The sequence below is a fragment of the Aedes albopictus genome, chromosome 2 (genome assembly GCF_035046485.1).
Source record: "Aedes albopictus strain Foshan chromosome 2, AalbF5, whole genome shotgun sequence".
Lineage (NCBI taxonomy): Eukaryota > Metazoa > Arthropoda > Insecta > Diptera > Culicidae > Aedes > Aedes albopictus.
The window spans coordinates 325,000,372-325,023,460 of NC_085137.1; the positions used below are offsets into that span (position 1 = coordinate 325,000,372).

Here is a 23,089-nt window from a genome sequence, read left to right on the forward strand (position 1 = left end):
AATCCCCGATCATGGAAGCATTCCTGGTAAAATTCTCTGAGGAAATCCGGAGGAATTCCTGGAGAACTCCTGGAGAAATTCCCAGAAGAATTCGTGGGGAAATTATCGAAGGATATCCTGAAGGAATTTCTGCAGGAGTTCCTGATGTGGGTCCTAGAGAATATCCTGAAAAAAATTCCGGAACAATTCCCGGATACCTAGAGTTCCTAGAGAAATTCCAGGAAAAATTCCCGGAAGAGTTCCTGTAGAAATTCCCGGAAGAAAAAACGGAGCAATATTGTGGGGTGACAAAATTTGTCTGCAGGGGGTCAAAGACGGTGTAGCGCATAACCTAGCGAATAAATCACGAATCAAAGACTCAACTATCAGACACTATTTAGCTTGCTGAAGAACATTGTTGAAGACGACATCATTCTATCTTATCAGGATTCTGAGATATAGAAGTTTGAAGATTTCTTACCCTGGCGCCACCTAGCGGACGATTCTCGAACCAAACATGCCATTGCCAGATAGTTCTTAGCCTACTAAACAAGTTTGCTGAAAACCGCATGATTGTACCTCATTAGGGTATCGAGATAACCCTGTTGGAACTTTTCAGGCACAATGCGCCACCTAGCGGATAAATCCCAAACCAAAGACTTTACTAACAGTTAGTTCTGACCTTGCTGAAGAATTTTGCCGAAGACAGCATCATTCTATCTTATCAGGTTTCTGAGATATGAGGGTTTGCACATTTTTGACACTGGCGCCGCCTAGCGGCCGAATCGCGAACCAAAGTTGCCGTTGCCAGTTAGTTCTTAACCTGCTGAACAAATTTGCCGAAGACACTATACTTCTATCTCATCGGGATCTTGAGATATACGTTGCGCAAAGTATGTGGCCAATTTTGGTACCCCAAGACAATCCGGAATAACTCCGGAACCATGTGGACCAGGCATCCATGTCCCCGGCATCATAAACTAGAAGAGTTTTTCGGGAAGTTGTGAAAATTTCATCAAAATTCATCGAAAAACAAAAAAGTAATGACCATTTTTGTGCTTTTCCGAAGGTGGAAAATGTACGTTGGCTGGATGAAGGTTAAAAGGATACATGTATCAAAAAACTAAACTTTTTTGACATCTTGCCAGATAAAGTTGGCAAAAACCGTAGGGTGTCCATACTGCCCCGCGTCCCTCTATGATGGCTGATGATCTTATTGTTTTGTCTGACACTGTAAGTTCGACAAAAATGCCATTGACACTTTTTTGGACCCTCAATCGTAAGAAATTATAGGAGAAAATGGTTGCTTCGACAAGTTTTTCACTTTTTTCAATATAATATACCTAATATTTATATAACTAGCAGGAACTACATATAAGAAAATATATAAATTATGTATGCTCTGGAAGGTTCATCTCTTTGCATATCAAAGCGGCATCGAACTCTTTCAATTTACGCTATTGGCGGCACTTGCTATTTTTCTAATTTCCATCCCACTTGTGCATAGTCTAGCGAGCCTCGCCTCTCTCTACAAGTAGGCGAGCCGACATATGTTGGTCTGAAATGGCGCGAACTCACCTCGCACATGTCGGGCAGCAGCCTAATCACCGCATATAACATCATTAGCTTGGCGTCCGCTCGCTGTTTGATCGTTGAGATCTCACGCTTGTTTCGTGTCTGTGCGCGCTAATCCTATCTGTTTATTCTCCTTTTTTTTTCAGATCATCCGAATGCGACGTGGTCCGGGGTGAATGCACCCAAACGTACGTACCGTATCTATTCCTGGTGATTCCGTTGGGTCCGGTGACACTGACCGGTCAGGATTACGTCCTCGTCGAGAGTGGTTGCGTGTGTAAACCAAAGTATGCAACGGAAAAGCCCCGAGAATCCGGAGGGAACTTTATACCCTGAATGAGCTGATCCATGTGACAAAGGGGGACGATAAACCCCAGGCAGATGGATGATTAGAATTTTAGAGGCAAACGTTGTACGAGTGTGAGTTGAAGTGATGTTTTTACGATGTGATTTCCTTGAAATCATTGCAGGTCAACAGACGGAAGCGGTTTATCGATATGGAAACATCCATTAATTTAGTCACATTTCCTCCTATTTGGCACGTCTTTTGCATAAATCATTATGTTTGCAGTTCTCTTGTCTCCAACACTAATGTGTGACAGAATCTATGGATGCTTCCTATCGAATAAAAACTAGACAAACGGTTCGATCGTTTTTATGATCTTGAGCCGATAGTTCAAATACGAAAAAAAAAATAAATGTTCCAGCGAGATAGAAAATTGGACGAGTGAAACAAATTATTCACGAACAATTTAGCTTTAAGATTATTTAACTTACTTGGTGAAACAAACCTGTTATTATGTAGGGACCGTTCATGAGTCACGGAGTCTGAGAAGACCAAAAATTGGTCTACGTGGTTTATAAATAGTCCCTTAGAAGGTTAACTTCCGTCCCAGATAAATTATTTCAGCTTTATGTAAATATGTTTCCTTCTTCGTTCTATACTGACCTAAACATACCTATAATAAGTAAAACGATAATATTTGCATTTCATCTCATCCTGAACGGTAGCGAGGCTGCGCGATAAGAATATTGTTTTCATCTGTGCGCATTCCATTGCAAACTTCTACCAATTGTATCCTACTGTTTTGCTATCTATTGTGCATTTGTATTTGCAAATATGGAACTCAATAAATTATTTATTTTTAATTATATGCTGTTTTATTTTTCAACGAAAGCCATTTCTTGAAAGAAAAGTATTGTGAAACACCTGAGGGTTTTTTATTGTTACGCGAAACAAAAAACGAAGAGCAGTTTTCATCGATTACGCGGTGCGGGCCATTTCACAATCAATGGTCTATCTAAGGCCTGAAGTACACAGGTTCAAATATTTGACAAGGATGAACTCAAGAAACTCAAGACACTGATGAAAATTCGATCGAGTCAAACAAGCTGTTTGAGGATTAGTTTCTTTTTGGACAAATATTTGACCCTGTGTACTAACAGTCTAAGATTCAGATTGGCGAGGAAAGACGCTGTTCACAAACAACAGTGAGGTTGCCATTCACCACTCATGCCTCATTCACCGCTCATTTTGGGACAACCATACACAAATGATCAAATGTTAGTAAAGTATCGTAACAAAAGTGAATGTAGCATGCTGTCACAATAAAGCACATTAATTTCACCAAGTTTTTAAGCGAAAAAAAGCGGATGAAAATTGACGAAGGTTAAAATCTGTCCTATGCCCAGTATGGAAAAGTTTTATCGGAAACATATTTTGACTATGTTGTCTGTTTCAAATGAGTGAATCTCGAAACCTGCTTTTACTGGCAGGCGGTTCAAACGAATTCGTTCATTAATTAAATTTATCCAATAAGCTAGTCGATATTGACAGAGAAGCATCAGAGCTACTCGATGAAGTACGCAAAGTAAGGACAAAATTGGACAAGCAGCAGATAGATGGATAAACATATTCAGGCACTTTGATGATAATAATATTTAACCTAAAAAATTGTCAAGTTCGCATCTTGCTTATCAGGCACCACTGCTGTAAATAATTAAAAAGTTTTGTTTTCAGTTTTAAACAATGTTTGAACCACCATAATTTGAATTTTGAAGGCAATTGAGTGTTGAAATATTAAAAGCATTTTTTTATCTCGATTTAATTATCAGGATTCTTGTGAAGACTGTAGAAAAAATGTTCATGAGTGTGTCCCCTGCGAAAATTTCACAGCGCAGATAAATATACTAAATAACATAAACGAGTGTTTCGCATCCTACATAGGGTCTTGTACCATTTGGGCAGATGTACCTATTTTGGGCACTTGCCGCTATAACTAACCCAAGAAACAATTTTTGCTTTAAGAAATGTTTCTCAAGGCAACGTTATTAAACTGGAAGTCGTAGTAGGGTAGGTAATCAAAAGTTGAACCAAATTGCGGCTTTCCGAAGTAGTGCAAATTTTGAGTGATTTTTTCTCCCACATGTAAATAACTTACTACGGCAAAATGTTATGTACATGAAAGCCACGGGTATAAGCTTTCTGTTAAGTGGTAAAAAGTTTGTATTTGCACCGAATTTTATTGAAAAATTCGGTTATTCATCAATAATGATTTTAATCTTAATTTGAACCATCGTAATAATTTGAACCAATTTTAATCTTAATTTGAACTACTGGCGGCAGCAGCTCGAGCATCTCCCACAACAGCCAATTTCGTGCTGAACAATAGAAAAACACATGGATCTGCTAATTCTTATAACTATTTTTCATTAGGCAGTGGAATTTCAACTAAGAATGTTCTAAACTCTTTAGGAACTTGGAATCAAAATTTGGAATTTTTCATCCCCCAAGAGTAAACATAGCAGGCCAATACTGGAAGCTCGCCCCCGTTTACTAGTTCAAATTAAGATTACAAATGGTTCAACTTAAGATAACATTCTACAAGTAAGAATTACTTAAATTTGATAATTTTATGACAAATAATATGGAATATTATTCGGTTGGTCGATTCTACGATAAATAAGCTTTCATTTGACGTGCTCACATATTGCGTGTGATACAATGCATGAGCTGTACGAGTGCACCGAAAATGTGCTTTCTCTAAGGGGAAATGGGTGAAATCACAGTGATTTTTCAATTGCCTGTTTTCCGTGCCAAATTTTTTTTTTCAATGCTTTTAAAGTCCATGTTATCAGGTTATATTACGGAAAGCTGTTTAACATCTTCTTCGGGACAATATTTGCCTAAAAAGTACGTCGTTTTAATGAATTTCGAAATGGTTCAAATTAAGATTACAATTTGACTAGTTTCAAAATTATTCAAATATAGGGTAAGAAATCAATCTTACCCTATATTTGAATAATTTTGAAATAAAGCTGTTCTTCAACTCTTGTTCGCCCAAAAATGAGAATCTATTCATCGTCAACCGTTCTATAAGCACGATAAAATGAATGTTTATCCAATGATCGTACATCGGTTGTGAAACTCTTGTTCAACGTTAGAACCATCAGCAATTTACACAAACATCATAAACTTTACTTCAACGTTTATTAAACAATGTTGTATGACGCTATTTGTTTAATCATTAAAGAATGGTTTTAAAAACCGTTATTGTGCACTAGCAGCATAGCGCATAATAACAAGCTTTCTTCGATATTTATTCCACCATAATACAATCAAAACATGCTGGATCCGTGATACAACTTACGAAATTAATTTCTATTTATAGATATGATTTTATAATTGCTACAAAAACGATTCTTCAACATCATGTTACATCATGTAACAATGAAATGAGAAAATGATTTAACTTTCAACATTTCTGCATTTGTGCATTTGCTGGAATAGCTCTCTCTGATTATGTACCACCAACATCTTTATTTTATTACATTTTATGGGACAAATCACATCAATGGAAAGACTCGAACTTTGGATCTTTGGGTTCACACTCGTCTGCATCCGCTCTGCTTCAATCCGAATTACATGAATCGGCAGATTTAAAGCAGTATATAATTAAATATTCAATTCCTGAGTCGAATACATTACCGTACATATGCTGCTTAAACATTGCTTACATGTTTTATTCAACTAATTGTTTTCATAAACATTGAAGTTGATCAATGTTTGAATAATTGTAACCGCAACGTTTAATCATAGGGCATGCATGCTAATTATTTTGCTTGTCTGTCAGTAATTCACGGTGTTGTGTTGTAATGGTATCGCTTCGAACTTTTTTTTTATTTGAACGTCCAAATAAGTGAACTTTATTTATTTTCACTGCTCCTGTTTTGTGTCGGGAGGAGAATGTGTAAAACTTGTGTATATCTCCAGGCAGCTATAAAATATGGACATAAGGAAGATAAGCCCGGTTTGACAGTTGGCAACAAAGTGGATAGAGTAGATTGTCAATACCAAGCAGAGGAGCTGCCCAGGATCCACTTCAGCTGCTTTTTCTGGTGTTTTTGTTACCGATTTTGCTGCCGTTGGAGCGTGTAGTGTAAAAGGTAAGTCAGAATGTTTTTAAAAGTGTGAAGAGTGTGATATTTAGAGCTGCTGCAAGAAGTTTGTTTGGTCTTCAAGCTTGTAGCCGCGGTTGCTCTTTTTAGGCTCCTAATCAGCAATCGTGTTTACAAAAAGGGGCAGGGCGAACAACGATAATTAAGTGACACAGTACCACTGCTAATCAACATTGCTTGAATCAAAGTGTAACATTTGTATTAAAGAAACATGGTACATAACATCTTGTTGTTAAGCTATATCAGTGTAGTTGAATAAAATGATCAAGCAAAAGTTGTTAAATTTAGAATAAGCTACTTGTTCCATTGAAGATCTTATGTGGAATAACGGCATCTAATACGTGAATACTTAAGCATCTGTTTTTAAACGTTTATAGCATTGGTTATTCAATGAGCAGAAATATGTTTAACTAACGTGCAGTTTCCACTGCATGAAACATTTATTCGCCATTTTGTTCAACATAAACTCTTGTACAATTGTCGGCGCCTTTGTAGCACATTTAATAAACTGGCATGCTAACTCTGTACAAAATTTCAAATCAATCGGTTTGAAATTGACTTAGTTATAGCGGTAATTGTAATTGTAATTGTAATTGCTCAGTCCACACCCAGGCCGACAACTGTCAGCCCATCTGCTTGTATAGGCAGATGTGGACCTACACTGAGCGAAAACCCCCGCCATAAATTGAATGATTTTTGCCTCATCCGAGCCCCATGCCTATTTTCAGTCAAGATTAGGATGATTTTCATTTGATGCAGCTTTCTTCAAAATAACAACAATGTGAATGACGATAGTCCAAAAAATGGATGATTTTTACTTCTTTTTCAGAAGTCAATAAATGAATGATGTTCATTCCTTTTCCCGATTTGATTTGATTGGGGATTTGTGTTTATTTCAAATTTGTACCGAATGAAAAAAAACTACACCAATTTTGAAACGGTATAAAGAATAATATATTTAAATTTAATTTTCTCATCACATTTCATCCACTAAAAAGTTGATAATATGGGTGCGTGTGTTGGTGTGTGGATCCGTTGCGATCACGGGATGTCAGGGCCTCTATCAGGACTACGAGATTCTGGAAACAAGTTATCGATTGTTAAAGGAATCCTATAATGCAAAAAGAATCCTACAATTATTGCTTACCTCTTGAGATGTTTAATTGTTGTTAATAGAATATTGTTTCAGGATTATTAAAAAGAAACCATCCGGAAACCAAAAATCTCGGACTAACTGCAACTCCACAGCACTAGTTTCAACGAATGACAGATGTAGGAGTGAAATTGGATGATTTTCAGTATGGAGAGCAGAGGGAAATATTTTCAGATGGTTTTGCAATGATTGTCAATCACAACAAACCCTAAACGAAAAATCATTTATTAATTGTGTCAATTATATTTTCATAACAGGATGATTTTCGTTCAGATGGACGCAGTTTAATCATTCTGCTGTGTAATCATTCAATATTGAGATTCTTTGGATTTGTGTCGCATCGAATGACAAATCATTCTTTGTACGGCGGGGGTTTTCGTTCAGTGTACTAAGCCTCCCCCGTTAACATGTCCTACACCGAATTAGCACACCGGGATCTTCCACAGGCAGGCGCTGGCGTTACCAGTCCCAACAAGTGTCAGATACATTAAATAGATGGGGTACACTGAAAAACAAGAGAACCCAAATTTGAGTATTTTTAAACTCACTTTTGAGTTCTTTTTTGCATCCTGTTTCATTCGCTCTCTTTATTGTTGTCAGAGAGTGAAAAGCAAAACAACCCAACTTTGAGAGTTCGATGCGGGAAGCCAAAATTGAGTAAGTGGCACAGTACCGAAAGTTGAGTAATTTTAACTGACGGTTGAGTAAAGAGAACCTTGACTTTAGGTACTTTGGCCGTATACGCCTAAATGCAAACTACCTACCTAAACATCGACTCCAGCAACTCAAAATTGGCTTCCCGCACGCAACCTCGAAGTTGGGTGGAATGAACTCACTTTTGGGTACTTTCGTTTTTCCGTGTAGAGGATATAGGAAGATGTGGGAATAGGATGGGAAGAGGTAGAAAATGAAGAGATAGAGAGATTTCGATTTTGTTGCTGAAACGAGAAAAAGAAAGAATGATAAAGAACATTAGCGATAAGTTCATAGATTATGATTTGATCGATAATTTCTCATCTATTTTGTTTCCATATCGTTGCATCGGTGACCATTTTCATCGCCTTTCTAGTTTTTGTTAGGGCCATTTCGCGTTTTTTCGTCATGTCCTCTTTGTCGGTTGGCAACGTTCGGGATGTAAGTAGAAAAGCATGCATTTAATATGATTAGTACGACAGTAATTGTGATTGCTCAGTACTTCCAGCCCATTTGTCCGCAGTACATATCAGGCATCCCGTTTTAACAAGTCCTAACCAGAATTAGAAACCCGGATCTCCCACAGACAGTCCTAACTAGTGTCAGATAAGTTCAATTGAGGATAGGAAGCGGCGAAATGAGAAGACAGTAGAGAAGGTTTGGTACATTGGTAGCTGTGTTCATGTGATGTTTGTCTGAAATTGAAAAACTATTTTCCGTAGGTGTTTAACTCTCTACCCCAAATTTAATACCGGAAAAATATCTGATCAGATGTATAGTTTGGCAACTCTATGTCCATACATCTTTTATCAAGAAGGAATAATGTTGTTTACTGTTATAAAATAATTCAGTTAAAAGACAGCTAATGTATTCTAATTCAGAATAAACCTACAGAAAATGTCTCAATAAAAAGTTAACTCTAGTTCAACTAACTTCATTTCATTCATTTATTTAGTTCACATCAAATTCATGATAATACTGAATCAACAATTTGCCGCCATAATACTCGATTTGCAGCTGCAGCTCTCCATCCTCGGTCACGCCCAATACTCGCCAGATCACGCTCCACCTGGTCCGCCCATCGTGCTCTCTGCGCTCCACGCCTTCTTGTACCAACCGGATGGTTAGCAAACACCAACTTTGCAGGGTTGTTGTCCGGCATTCTTGCAACATGCCCTGCCCACCGTATCCTTCCGGCTTTGGCTACCTTCTGGATGCTGGGTTCGCCATAAAGTGCAGCGAGCTCGTGGTTCATCCTTCTCCGCCACACACCGTTCTCCAGCACGCCGCCGAAGATCGTCCTTAGCACCCGTCGCTCGAAAACTCCGAGTGCTTGCATGTCCTCCTCGAGCATCGTCCACGTCTCGTGCCCGTAGAGAACCACCGGTCTTATTAACGTCTTGTACATGGTACATTTGGTGCGGGGGTGAATCTTTTTTGACCGCAGTTTCTTCTGGAGCCCATAGTAGGCACGACTTCCACTGATGATGCGCCTTCGTATTTCACGGCTCACGTTATTGTCAGCCGTTAGCAAGGAACCGAGGTAGACGAATTCTTCTACCACCTCGAAAGTATCCCCGTCTATCGTAACATTGCTGCCAAGGCTTGTCCTCTCTCGCTCAGTCCCACCTACCAGCATGTACTTTGTCTTAGCCGCATTCACCACCAGTCCGACCTTTGCTGCTTCACGTTTCAGGCGGGTGTACTGTTCTGCCACCGTTCCAAATGTCCTAGCAATAATATCCATGTCATCCGCAAAACATACAAATTGGCTGGATTTCGTGAAGATCGTACCCCGGCTGTTGAGCCCGGCTCGTCGCATAACACCTTCCAGGGCGATGTTGAATAGTAGGCAGGAAAGTCCATCACCTTGTCGTAGTCCCCGTCGAGATTCAAATGAACTGGATAGTTCACCCGAAATCCTTACGCTGTTCTGCACACCGTCCATCGTTGCTCTTATCAGTCTAGTCAGCTTCCCGGGAAAGCTGTTCTCGTCCATAATTTTCCATAGCTCTGTGCGGTCGATACTGTCGTATGCCGCTTTGAAGTCGATGAACAGGTGATGCGTTGGGACCTGGTATTCACGGCATTTCTGGAGGATTTGCCGTACGGTGAAGATCTGTTCAACTAACTACACAAACTAAAAAGTGTTATTATATTTTACCAATGATTTCATCCTAATCTTGACCTAACATAGTTATGCGCTTAGTGTAAGTGGACGCCGCTTATGATTTTGGTTGGACAATGACAAAAATAGTGCTGTTTCGACAATAGTTTCGACAGTCACTAATCATAACAGCGTCACCAGATTTAAAAGTATATAATTCCACTATATGGGGTTTGACAGCAAGAACACTCATTCCACTGATTTACTCTTGCCGTTAGTCACAACTACATTCAAAAACATCTGTCACTTTGCGCAACCCACGTGCTTTTGTTTTTGGCGGGAACACTTTTTCTTTTGTTTTGCCTTGCGACTGTCATGCGGCGGTATGCCTTGCGAGCGTACGACCGCCGTAGGACTCTAATAAAAGATAAGCGCGACAATATTTAGCGCCACCCAGCAGGGACTTGGTCTGGTACCCAATTCAGTATATCCGCTCCACGTAATGTACCGCACCTCTTTTGATTTGTGATATATTACGCGGAACATTACTCTCTTCATTCGGATAGCGGCTATGTAACCCATTGGATTAAAAACCTCCTTCAAACATGAAGCGATTAATCGGAGACTGAAGACTCTATACCAAATTTGGCTCAGAGACAGGTAATCAGTGAAGTCAGTTTTTCTCGTTTGTCAGAGACGATTGATACGTATGTATTAAGACAAACTTTCCACTGCATCTGCCAGCAATAATCGGTGATCGATCAACATTTCGAGTACCTACCCCAATTTACACAAGAATGCCAAGGATCAACGCTCATGCTTTACAATACAGTTGGAAAAACTAGTGCAACACCTGGCCACAATGATGCATAAAGCACTAAAGCGGACCGGAAGTGTCGGTGAGCCAGCCCCACCAAATTGACTTAGTTATAGCGGTAAGTGCCCAAAATATGTACACCTGCCCAAATGGTACAATACCCTACCTACTTTTTGGTAAACGAAAATAAATAAAATAATAAAAACTATGTGTGCGAGTTCATGATTTTATCACAGAGAAAATTTCATCTTACTATGCATTTTTCCAAATTAATAATGTCCCGCGTTAGAGCTCTGATCCTACACTGAAAAAAGTTTTCACATTGTTTTCATCTGATTTTCACATGGACTGTTTCCATACGCGTATCCATTGAATTATATGGGAATATCACATAGATTTTGCGAAGTTATGTGATTTTCCAATGGAAGTTATGTGATTTCCTAATGTTTTCCATATACCGTATCGATTTCATGTGAAATTTCCAAAGAAATTTTCATCGGAAAATCCAATAACAGCTATATAGCCAAACTAATGGAAATTTTCCATGTGATATGTGATTTATTTTTTCAGTGTATGATCACTTTTTGACGAGCTTTTTGACAAAACTATAGTTGCTATTGGAAAATCACATAACTTCACAAAATCTTTGGATATTCCAATATGATTTAATGGGAACGCATTGCAGGGGCCCGCGGTGCAATTGGTCACACGTTTGCTTCATAAGCAGATGGTCATGGGTTCGATCCCAGCCCCGGTACTTTCGTCAGTTGCTCTTTCTCCCTGAGAGCTGCTGACACTGACCCTCTTCTGAGCCCATGGCTCAAATGGACCCGGATACTTGGACATCGGCGAATGGCAACCCATAATGAACCCCAAATCGGACTGGAAACAGGAACAACCAACAGCCACACATCAACAACCTCGTGCTCATAATTCTACCATGAAAGGTAGAAAGTGAAAGCAGCGCAACGGCAAGCGCAAGTTCGATATAGTAGAATTAGAATAGAATACATTTAGGCGCTGTACAAAATGTAAGTGCAGCTTCCAATTGGAATCGCTCACGCAGTGCCCTAGTGGTCAATAGAGCTGTAAATAAAAAAAATGGGAACGCATATTGACACAATCCATGTGAAAATCAGAGGGAAATAATATGGAAACTTTTTTCAATGTACGTCAGCGAGTGCATTAGGAACGTGATGCATTAGGAATGCTAATGTGTAACTGTGGAAGTATTCATAGAACAACTCAGTAACAAATTTTGAAAATGACGTATAATCAATGCTACACCACGTCGTTTTCAAAATTTGTTACTGAACTGAAGTTAAGAAGCAGGTTTTGTCCCAGTTAAAAATCTGTTAAAATAATTATAGGCCTAGGCAAAGTAAGGTGAAACATTTTTTGATGTTTTTTTCAATGTATGGAAGGAATAATATCAATAATGAAATCCAAATGCAATCCATCACTTTGCTTGCCTAGGGTATTACTTTTTTCACAGAGGTCGGGTCACTTTGCGGTCTTCGACAAAGTTGTTACCTGAAAGAATACTAAATGTTTTTATTAATTGGACGCTTACAGCGCCACCTGTCGGGAAAGCAAAAATCAAAAACTGAGTATTCATGCATTTGGCCAAGTTTTCCCATACATACACATTTTAATCTCGTCAAGTGCCTTAATTGATTTTGCTTAAAACGTGAACGTAGCTTCTGGCTCTGGGAGTCCAAAGCTAATGATTCAGGAGGTAAAACTTGATATTGTTTGTGTTACAAACGCAATATAATTAAAATTAATTTTTCAAGATTTTTCATTGATGACGCAGACGGGTCTACCCGACGCAATTATCAGTCTATCTATCACCTCAACATTGTAGGATTAGTCATTACAAGAGACTGTCGCCTCTGTAGAAGTAGACGAAAAGGACAGACAAAAAATAACAACTGATAAAGATAGGGCCCTAATCTTGACCCTACTGCAACGGGCAAACGCAGGTACCGCACATGATAGAGAAATGCAAATAATATGATAATACGTCATTCTTTTAGACATAGGCTTAGTATATAAGGATGTTTGAAATAGATGAAGAGAGGTCAGTTGAAATTTAGTGTTTCATTCAGAAAGTTATCCGTCCCTTTGATCCTCGTCAAGACGACCCTTGTTCAAGGTAGTTACCAAACTCTCTAAAGGTGCCAGGACTTCTGCTGCAAGTAACCAGCGCTTAGGTTTTTGGAATCTCACCCAACAAGTTCACTTGGAACTTGTAAAATATTCAATCCAAAACTCCCTCAGTAAACCTTACGCTCTCAAACCATTAGAGCAATCGGTCTGAGGCTTAGTGAGGAAAACAATATTTTACAAGAAGAGGTTTCTTCTGTTGATCAAGTTTCACCTCAGACAGTATCGGCACGGTACGCATCCCTTCGCGCGTTTTACGGCCGAAACAGTTTGAGTTTTATGTTTTTCATATAAGTGGGGGGGCATATCCTACATATCACACCCATCACCACATTTTGTCTTAGAATACAAACGGCGTCGACTAGGATTGAACGAACCTAGACCGACTGGGATGAGAGGTAACCACGCTTATCACTATACCACCGACGCCGCTGAATGATACTTTGCACCTTTTTTCAAAATAGCAAACAAAACAATTTCGGCTGGATTTTTTTGCCTTCGACTAAATTCTTGAAGAGGTACATATCGTGCGGTGATTGACGCTGATAACGCCGAGTGCAAATTCAACGTCAACGATTCCATTCATTTTATGTTAACCCTCGAGCAGTCGCGTCGTTGACTACCTGCAGTGACGCCGCGCTCACGCTGTGTACCACATGCGTGCATTTTTCATGGTGCGTGTACTCAGTACACGACGCGACCGCTCCCGGGTTAATAAGGCTGATGTAAATATTATTTTTCTTTTATGTCTTAGATCTCTTGAAGATTAACAAAAAACGATAGAAAATAACATTTAGGTTTCAACGTAAAATTATTGGAATGGATAAAGCGAAGAAGGTTGGTTACTCGCTGAGGATGACCAATCGATCAACTTTTCAGCATAGATCGTCATTTGGTTCTTCAGATTTGTGCTCATGAAAATTCGGGGTGTGGCTTCGTTACATCTTCACCTTAAGAACGAGGTTGTCAGAGTACAAAGGCCACTTTTCATTCTACTCGATTTTTCATAAGCACAAATCTGGAGATTCATCATCGTTTTTCATTCTACACAAATTTTCTCGAGTACAAATCTTGAGACCCTGAAAAAATTGATTTGGGAATGCTACTCGTTGATTGCTCACTCGCATTGAAAGACGAGTAGCATTTAAAGACCAATGCGGATTCTCAGACTTGTGCTGAAAATGCGAAATTGAACGCTGGTGACCTTCACCTTCATCTTGAAAAATTGATTGAGATTCATTAACCGTTAGTATTAGGTAAGGTAACGAATTACGAAACTCTTTATTAACGGCGATAATGTTTGATCAACGTTTACAATTCAGGCCAAACATGTCTAAAGGTCCTATCTGCAGAAGAGAGGCTCTCTTTGGTTTCCCTCTCTTTCGTTAATATCTCAGCTTTTCGTTTGAATTAAGATTATCTCCTTGCATAGAACGATGGTCAAATCAATCGTCTTTTGATTTGTACTGCAAAAGTAGTGGAAAAGTTTACCATTACATTGCAATAATTGAAAAAGTGAATAAAGAGAGCCTCTCAAATGCAGATAGGACCTATTGAAATGTTCGGCCTGAATTCTGTGGTAAAGAAAGATACATGAAATACGAGCTGAACCAAGTGTACAAGGAAGTGAAGATTGAGGAACACTAAAAATACAACAGGCTTCGGCTTATAGGTTGATGGGCCCGAACGCACTGGTTGAGTGCGATTGATGAAGACCAATCTATTATACGCTTGGCACTAAAGTAAAATTAACTGCAATGTATCAAGAAAGGCAAACAGTGGGGTTTGTCATCGTAAAATGTTATGGGACAATAGTTACCTTTAAATTTTACGGAATTTTTGTATTTTCAGCATTTGAATACAGGTGTTGACTTTCGAATGTACCCTCTGAAAGCATTTTCTTTCCCACTGTTCGAGTAAGCGATTCTCCGCCTACTAACAGCTCGTCTCCCATCTATTCTCTAGTTATGCAGCAGCATGGCTTAGTGAGCAGCCTTGCTGGCCAATCGCTTGTCGCGTTCCTCGGCGATGGACAGCTTGACACCCTTGCCCTTTGGCAGCGAGATGAAAGCCTTGGTGGCCTTGCCGATGATGAAAACGTTGGTCAGACGGGTGGCGAATACGTGTCCGGTGGCGTCCTTGACGTGCACGATTTCGAACGATCCCGGGTGCTTCTCACGCTGGATCACAGTTCCGCAACGACCCAAATTCCTTCCGCCGGTGATCATGCACAGGTTTCCTGGTTCGAACTTGAGCACATCCATCACCTTACCGGTGGCGATATCGTACTGGATCGAATCATTCTGGTGGATGATCGGGTCCGGGTAGCGGATGGTGCGACCGTCGTGGGTCAAGATGAACGGCACCTTCTTTGGGCCGATCTGGACGCGCTTCACCTTGAGGAGCTTGTACTGTGGAGATGACAGAAGAAACAAAATATAAGGATATGAAACATGGGAAAGTATTTTAATCATACAAACCTTGGCTTCCTCCGGGGTGATACGGTGAACGGTGAAACGACCCTTGACGTCGTAGATCAAACGGAAGTTCTCGTTTGTCTTCTCGATGGTGATAACATCTGGAATGAATGAAATAAAAAATGCACAATTTATGAATGAACAATACCTGAGGGTCATAATATCCCGATCATATGTTGACGTGCCTTATTTGCTAGGGATTTAAGGCGCATCTACATGTTTTAGCGTTACATCATGGAAAAATGCGCCAAGACTTGGGACATCAGTAGGTCGGCTGCAGAGGCATGTTCTCCTCTATTTGGGAAATTTGTGCCAGATCTGGGACGTAATATAGCAAGTGGAAGTGATTTACTGAAAACCCGATTCAAATATCGACGAAACATGGGTTTGTCTTATTGGGTATTCGGAGGTGTAGGGAAGTTCGACTGAACTGATTGACGGTTTACTAAAGACTAATTTATTTCATGCTAATGACAAGTACATATTATTTCATAGGTTGCTACGATTCGTAATATCTAACACTCCTCCTCGACATCGATAGCGACAATTCCTGCAGCTTCACGTAGCTTTCCGAGTTTGACGCTCGTTAGTGGTTTGGTCATCATGTCTGCCAACATCTGCTCAGTTGGGCAATACAGCAAACTGATGATATTCTTTCTTTTCAGGTCCTTGATGAAGCAGTATTTCGTGTCGACATGCTTCGACCGCTGATCCACCTTCTCGTTCTCCACCTGCCGAATGCAGCTTTGGTTATCCTCACGTATGCGGATCGGAAGATCCACGCTTTTGCCCAGGTCGTTGAGCAACTTTCGCAGCCATTGAAGCTCTTGACACGCCTCTGCCAGAGCGATGAACTCTGATTCGGTAGACGACAGAGCCACACACGATTGTTTCCTGGAGGCCCAACTTACGATTCCTCCGCCGAGAAAGATAAGGAAACCAGAAGTTGATTTCCGGTCGCTGGTGTCACCAGCCCAGTCGGCGTCGCAGTAAACTTCCAGGCCGCTATCTGCCGCTCCTAGCTTCAGATGGAAATTCCGAGTGTTGTAGAGGTACCTTAGCACCCGTTTTGCTTCTGTCCAGTCCCTAACCCGGGGCTGACTGACTGATCGTCCGAGAAATGAAGCGCTGATCGAGACATCCGGCCGTGAATTCACTGCAATGTACAGCAAACCACCCACCAGGCTTTGGTACTGGTCGCCGTTCGGTAGTACAGCTGAATCCTCCTCCTTTTGCTGGTAACCGGGGTCCATCGGAATCTTCGAGCCTTTCGCATCCGATTGGCCAAACCTCGCTGCAAGCTTCGTGATGTACGCTTGCTGATTGATGTAGTACCCATCACGCTGTTTGATGACCTGGATCCCGACGAAGTGCTTGATGTCACCCATCACGGTCAATTTGAAGCATTTCCGCAGGTGGGCAACTATCTCTTCAAACTCGTCCTCGCAGTTGCAGGCCACCAGAATATCGTCCACATAGATCAGGACGAACGATTGTTCTCCATTCCTCGTCCGGACGTAGAGACACACATCGGCTGATGACTGCACGAATCCAGCTTGCTTGAACACATCGTCGATCGTTTTGTTCCAGACCCGTGCCGCTTGTTTGAGCCCATACAGACTCCGCTTGAGGCGACACACACCGGCGGGGTTACCGGTCTCGTACCCAGGAGGCTGTTTCATGAAGACCTCTTCATTCAACTTACCATACAAGTAGGCAGTCTTGATGTCCACATGCTTGACGAGTAGATTCCTCTCAGCCGCCACCGTTAGCAGCGAACGTAAGGTGACCTGCCTGGCCACCGGGGCGAAGACCTCGTCATAGTCGCATCCGAATTTTTGGGAAAAGCCTTGGGCGACTAATCTGGCTTTGTACCGCACGACGTTGCCGGTTTGATCCTCCTTGCGCTTGTACACCCACTTGCAACCAACCTTCTTGCGGCCGGCTGGCAACGTGATGACCTCCCACGTATCGTTTTCCATTAGGGAACGGAATTCCTCGTCCATCGCTGTCTTCCAGAATACACTTTCCGGACTGGCCATTGCTTCTTTGTAGCTTCGTGGTTCAGCATCCGAATGCGAAACCATGCCAATCGTCTCGCGGTACCGCACTGGAGGCATACCCTTGGTTTGACGGATCGATCTCCGGGGAAACGCAGCGCCTTCATCCAGCATCGAATCGTCTGCAGTGTCGTAACCGCCATTTTCGTCGTCCAGGTGATCATTATCGCTGTCCAAATCATCCAACGGTTCTTGATTGACCGCCGGCGTAGCCTCGACTTCAACTGGCCTTGATCCAAGCTCGAAATCAACGGCATTTTCCGCTTCCTGATGCCCCCTGACGCTGTCGGGCTGTTCAAGGCGCTCCTCCTCAACGAAATTTGCGTCACGACTGATGACCACTTGTCGAGTTGATCGGTCCAAGAAGCGGTATGCTTTGTGGTCCGGCGAGTACCCAACGAACGTTAGCTTCGTCGACGTCGGGCTCAGCTTCTTCCTCTTCTGCTTGGGGACGTGGACGTGCGCCGCACTTCCGAAGACCTTCAGGTGCGTCACATCCGGCTTCCTTCCATGCCAGTGCTCGAACGGAGTTGTTGGAATCGACTTCGAAGGCAAAATGTTCTGCAAATAAACGGCAGTACTTACCGCCTCAGCCCAGTAGCACTCTGGAAGTTTGGCATCGAACAGCATGCACCGGCTCATCTCGACCAGATACCGGTTCTTCCTCTCGGCGACGCCATTCTGCTGCGGAGAGTAGCTTGCGGTGAATTGCGCCCGAATCCCTTCTTGCCTGTAGAACTTTCTCAGCGCACTTCCGGTGTATTCGCCGCCTTGATCGCTTCTGATGACTTTCGGCGGCCGGCCGAATTGGGTCTTCATCATGGCCACGTACTCCATTATCTTGTCCGGGACTTCTTCCTTCTTTCGCAGCAGGTACAGGACGCAAAACCTACTGTAGTCGTCGATGACGGTCATGAAATATCGGCACCCTGACACCGACACGTTTTCCACAGGGCCGCAAACGTCGGTGTGCACGAGGTCGAGCACAGCAGTGGATTTCCTCTCCACCGATTTCGGAAACGGTTTCCGACTCATTTTCGCTTTCTGGCAGCAGTCGCATCCCTCTCGCACTCCGCAATCGTACAGCTTCAGTCCATTCACCAGGTTCTTGTTAACCATGTCTTCGAGCGCATTGGGATCGCGATGCCCAAATCGCCGATGCCACACGTGTTGGTAGTCCACGTTGTGGTGATCCTTCGCAGCCATCGTCACTTCTTTCGTTGTCCTCACCTTGTAGAGTCCACCGGTTTTGACCGCGGCCGCTGCTAGTTGGCCACCGACGAGAATCCGGCATCCTACCTCATCGAACGTCACTGCGGCGCCTCTCTCAACGAGCTTGGGTACAGAGAGGAGATTGATTTCCAAGCTTGGTACGTAGAGCACGTTGCCTAGGGTAACGGTGGTTGTTTTTCCGTCGTCATGGTAACACAACAACCGCCCTGCGCCGACGCCATCCTCCTTCGCAATTTTTCCATCTGCCAGGCTGACAGATTTTACGGGGCTTTCGTTGAGATCCTCGAAAAATCCTCGCTCGCCGCACATGTGCCGGGATGCCCCCGAGTCCACAATCCACTCACCTGAATCCGCTTGTCCTCCTGCCATCAGGGCGAACGTTACCGCGTCTTCACTGCGTGCAGTTTTTGCTTTCGGCGAACGACCTTTCTCCGATTCCGTCTCCTTGGCGTACAATTTGCACTCCTTCTGCTTGTGGCCAATTTTCTGGCAAAAATGGCACACAATCGTCTTCTTCTTCTTCGAAAAATTGGCCTTCAACGCTGAATCCACCGATCCGTGGTTCCGTTTCGCCGTTTCGTCCAGCAGCTTGCTTTTGACCAGCTCCAGTTTCAGCTCGTCGTCGGAACGGCTCTCGAGGGCCGTTGTCAGCGTATCGAAGGAATCGGGCAGGCTCCTCAGCACCAGTGCAACCATCAGCGGCTCACCCAGGTCCAGTCCAGCGCACGACAGCTTACCAAACAGCTCTTCCAGCTCGAACAAATGGTTCTGCATGTCGTCCCCGTCCTTGTACGTTTTGTTGCAGATTCTCTTCAGGACAGCAACCTTCGAGCAGAGGGACGTCTTCTGGTGGTGCTTCTGGATGTTTTCCCATGCTTCCTTGGCCGTCTTCGTATCACGAATCAGGGGGTGTTGCTGGTCCTCCACCAGCAGCGCAATCGTCGCTCTTGCTTTGCGGTCACCTCCCTTCCAGGCGTCCGTCAGGGGCTCCGGGGCTTCATCCTCGATGTACTTCCACATGTCCTCTCGAGTCAGCAGCATTTCCGCCTTGAATTTCCACACCGAGTAGTTGGAATTATTCAGCTTCACGATCGATACCTTGCTTCCTTCCATGGGGCTTCCAGAAACTTCCACGTTTCGCTTGCTTCGGGCCCACAACCTATTGGGTATTCGGAGGTGTAGGGAAGTTCGACTGAACTGATTGACGGTTTACTAAAGACTAATTTATTTCATGCTAATGACAAGTACATATTATTTCATAGGTTGCTACGATTCGTAATATCTAACATGTCTCTCAAGCAGCAGCAGAAGATAGAGATTCATTTTGTTCAATATGTTCATACGGAAACGTTTCCGTAGGAAAACAATCCAATGCTCCTCGTGAGCCAGAAGGAGAAGGGTGAACGAACGTCAGATAGCCTTATGCGGAGATTTTATGCAACTGTCAATGATGTGCGACACAAGCCTAGTGCCTGTAGGATTGACAGAGTTGATGACGGTCAAGTAATGAAACCATCAATACTGGATAAGTTTAAGCAGGCTCTAAGGATAAGAAAAACCAAGGCTGCTGGAAAAAACGGGTTCCCGGCGAAGCGAGCAGTTGCAACAAAAAATCTACCAGAATCTTTTGAAGATATGAGATGAGGAAGAATTTTCTCATGCTAGTTGAAAAGCCTTGCCACATCTACAAGGTGTGTTTATTTCAGAAGGATTGCCTTTCTGAATTTGACGTACAATACACAGTCGCGTGTCTCGTTCAACAAACTGAGACCTATTGAGGAATCCTTCGAATTTAGGAGTATCTTAGCATCAATTTCTTTTCGATATAGCATCGCAAGTACCGTAAATAACAACGTACCATGGGTTAATCACTTATCACAGTAAATCCTAACACATCTTCTCTACTAAAAAACTGTTTATCTGTGAGACAGAACAATAAACACTATCTACATACAAACAATTAAGCAAAGGTTGCCTGCTAATGTTCTTTGAGATTTTCAAACTGACCACAAAGACAAGGAAGGCGTCGTTTATAAACAAAGCCTGTTAACCCTCGAGCGATCGCGCTGTTGTATTTAGTACAACACGTTGAAATAATCTCGCTTTTCGTGTTCAGCATTAGCATTAGACAGTGGTGGGCAACCGCGCGAGTTACGGAAGGTTAAGAGGAATGCTGGTGATCATTTCCACTACCTATCCTTTCAATTGATTTGTTGTGCACTTCACTAGTTTTGTTCAATAACGGAATCGCGAGTATCAGCCGTGCAGTTAATTTACACAAAGCTAAAAACGTTTGAAATTGTGTATCTAAACCAACGAATACAGGTTTAACTGTTACGTAGGTAGGGTATCGCGCTACTTGGGCGGTGGCTTCTATATTCGTCTGTTTTCCACTATAACTCAGTCAATTTTGAACCAATTGACTTGAAATGTTGTACACGGGTAGATACTATACCTATCTCACTGCATTCCAAAAATTGTGTCAATTGGTTCAACTTTGACTGAGTTATAGTGGAAAACAGACGAATATAGAAGCCACCGCCGAAGTAGCGCGATTCCCTATGATACAAAATACGAGATTATTGTACACCGCCAAATATGTTATTGGTAAACCACACGGATGTCAAGGCTTCCAATGACCGTCGACGGAGCGTTTACTCTGGGCCAATTATTGACAGGACAACAGGCATAAGAAATGGCCTTTGTCCTGCTTCGATATGGCCTGAAGTGGGTTAGAACTCAATATAATTTGCGAATCACATAGAAAACTCACCCATGAATCCGGCGGGGTAGTTCGGGTCAGTGCGGACCTTGCCGTCGATCTTGATGTGACGCTGCATCACGATCTTGGTGACCTCGGTGTTGGTCAGGGCGTACTTCAGACGGTTGCGCAGGAAAATCACCAGCGGCAACGACTCACGCAGCTTGTGTGGGCCGGTGGATGGACGCGGGGCAAAGGTACCCCCGGTCTTGTCCAACATCCATCCTCTCGGGGCGTTCAAACGCTTCAAATGTTTCTTCGGTCCGCGAGCCTAAAATAGAAAATTGGTTTATTATTATAGCAATATTACCGGGTGATATTTTCTTTCGAAAATAAATCGAGCAATAAATTGATGAACTTCCGCTAAAAATCACAACCTTACTGCTTCTACCGGAACAAAATTACCAAGCTAAAATATTCAACTATCTAACCTGATCATAATATCAACAATCTCACTATAAACGATACATTTCGCCGAAATTCAAGTAACTGAAGATTTCCAAAATTCGTTCGGTCTTCCATTTGCACTAAAATATTATTCCGGGACTTCGGCATTTTCCGCATCTTCAGAATTCCCGTCACCGCCACGACCGGATAGCCGCTTCCCAAAACATATCAACAACTCACTGCATGCGCCAACAATTTCCAACTTTTACCGATGGAATAACTCACTCACTGCAATTATTTTCGTATGTATCGTTCGCTCGCATTCTCCTACTTACTTTGACGCACAATATTTAACTATTTTCGCCATGTTTCCACCGAAATTAATCAATTTATTGACTCGATTTGCACGACACGTTACTTACCATCTTGATAGTTTAGGGCGAAAAGAAAACTACGAAAGACAGATCTCCGGAAGTTGTCAAATTGAGTTCAGTGGATCCGGCAAGCGTTTGACAGCAGCGGTGAAAAATCGCAGCGTCGCTGTACACGCTAACCCTCAGTTACCCAGATTGGTGTCAAAGCGACCCAGACTGAGCAAAACTGCAGTTACTCTAATCTGAGTAAAGGCACCTTTACTCAAATCTGGGTTATCGATGTTAGCTGCAAAATCTGGGTAAATGTTACTCAGATTTTGGCGTTTCTCATCATACCCATTTTTATATAAATGAGTAAGCGAATGCATGCAGTGGACTCGAATAATTACCCCATAATAAAAATAATAAAATTAAAATAAAACACTCAAGATAGGATTTTGCCATGTAAATTTAAGCATTTATTTCACATATTTTACACTTAACCACTTGAAATGTTATTATTATCATGAATGGAGGAGTTTCCGGATGACCGACGGGAAAGATGTCGACTTCCCTGTTGCTGCCTGAAAATAGGATAGCTATGTAGCATTTCATTATGAAAAAGATACCGCCAGAACTCTTACCAGTCCATAGTTTGTAGCTTCCGTCGTCTAAAATTCCCCAGAGATCTTCCGAAGACTGATTTTTTGCACTCCGCTTTACTCCTCTTTACCGGACGCCGCAGACGTTGAGATTTTTTTGAAGTCCCATTTACCCGGATGGTTACCCAGATTGTGACAGCAGCACACAATAGACAAAAATGGGTATTAAGATTTTCATCAAGACTCGTTTACCCAAAATCAGGGT

At 42.2% G+C, this 23,089-nt stretch overlaps 2 protein-coding genes and 1 non-coding gene across 8 annotated transcripts in view; 1 reads left to right on the forward strand and 2 right to left on the reverse strand.

The window, feature by feature from the left end:
* Positions 1-2,706, forward strand: part of LOC115270375 (uncharacterized) — a 100,946-nt gene extending 98,240 nt beyond the window's left edge. For all 6 annotated transcript variants that reach the window (XM_062852437.1, XM_062852436.1, XM_062852432.1 and 3 more), the window contains one exon: positions 1,701-2,706. In XM_062852437.1, coding sequence (XP_062708421.1) covers positions 1,701-1,890 — 190 coding nt within the window. In that variant the 3' untranslated portion in view covers positions 1,891-2,706. The remainder of the gene's footprint in view (positions 1-1,700) is intronic.
* Positions 2,707-14,771: 12,065 nt separating this feature from the next.
* LOC109404346 (small ribosomal subunit protein eS4) lies at positions 14,772-22,379 on the reverse strand. The gene is made up of 4 exons (XM_029879899.2): positions 22,292-22,379; positions 21,495-21,753; positions 15,432-15,529; positions 14,772-15,362 (listed from the first exon to the last, which is right to left on the reverse strand). Exons 1-4 carry the CDS (start codon positions 22,292-22,294, stop codon positions 14,934-14,936), a joined length of 789 nt encoding a protein of 262 aa, XP_029735759.1. The 5' UTR covers positions 22,295-22,379; the 3' UTR covers positions 14,772-14,933.
* On the reverse strand, positions 21,302-21,448 carry LOC115270847 (small nucleolar RNA SNORA16B/SNORA16A family). The gene has a single exon (XR_003899600.2). It is a non-coding gene; the product is annotated as a small nucleolar RNA SNORA16B/SNORA16A family (small nucleolar RNA).
* Positions 22,380-23,089: the final 710 nt, after the last annotated feature.

Excerpts from the sequence above, each read along its gene's own strand:
- LOC109404346 (XM_029879899.2), bottom strand. Across the intron at positions 15,530-21,494 it reads CTACCCCGCCGGATTCATGG|ATGTTATCACCATCGAGAAG; the intron begins GTGAGTTTTCTA and ends CATTCATTCCAG. Across the intron at positions 15,363-15,431 it reads TCACCCCGGAGGAAGCCAAG|TACAAGCTCCTCAAGGTGAA; the intron begins GTTTGTATGATT and ends TCATCTCCACAG.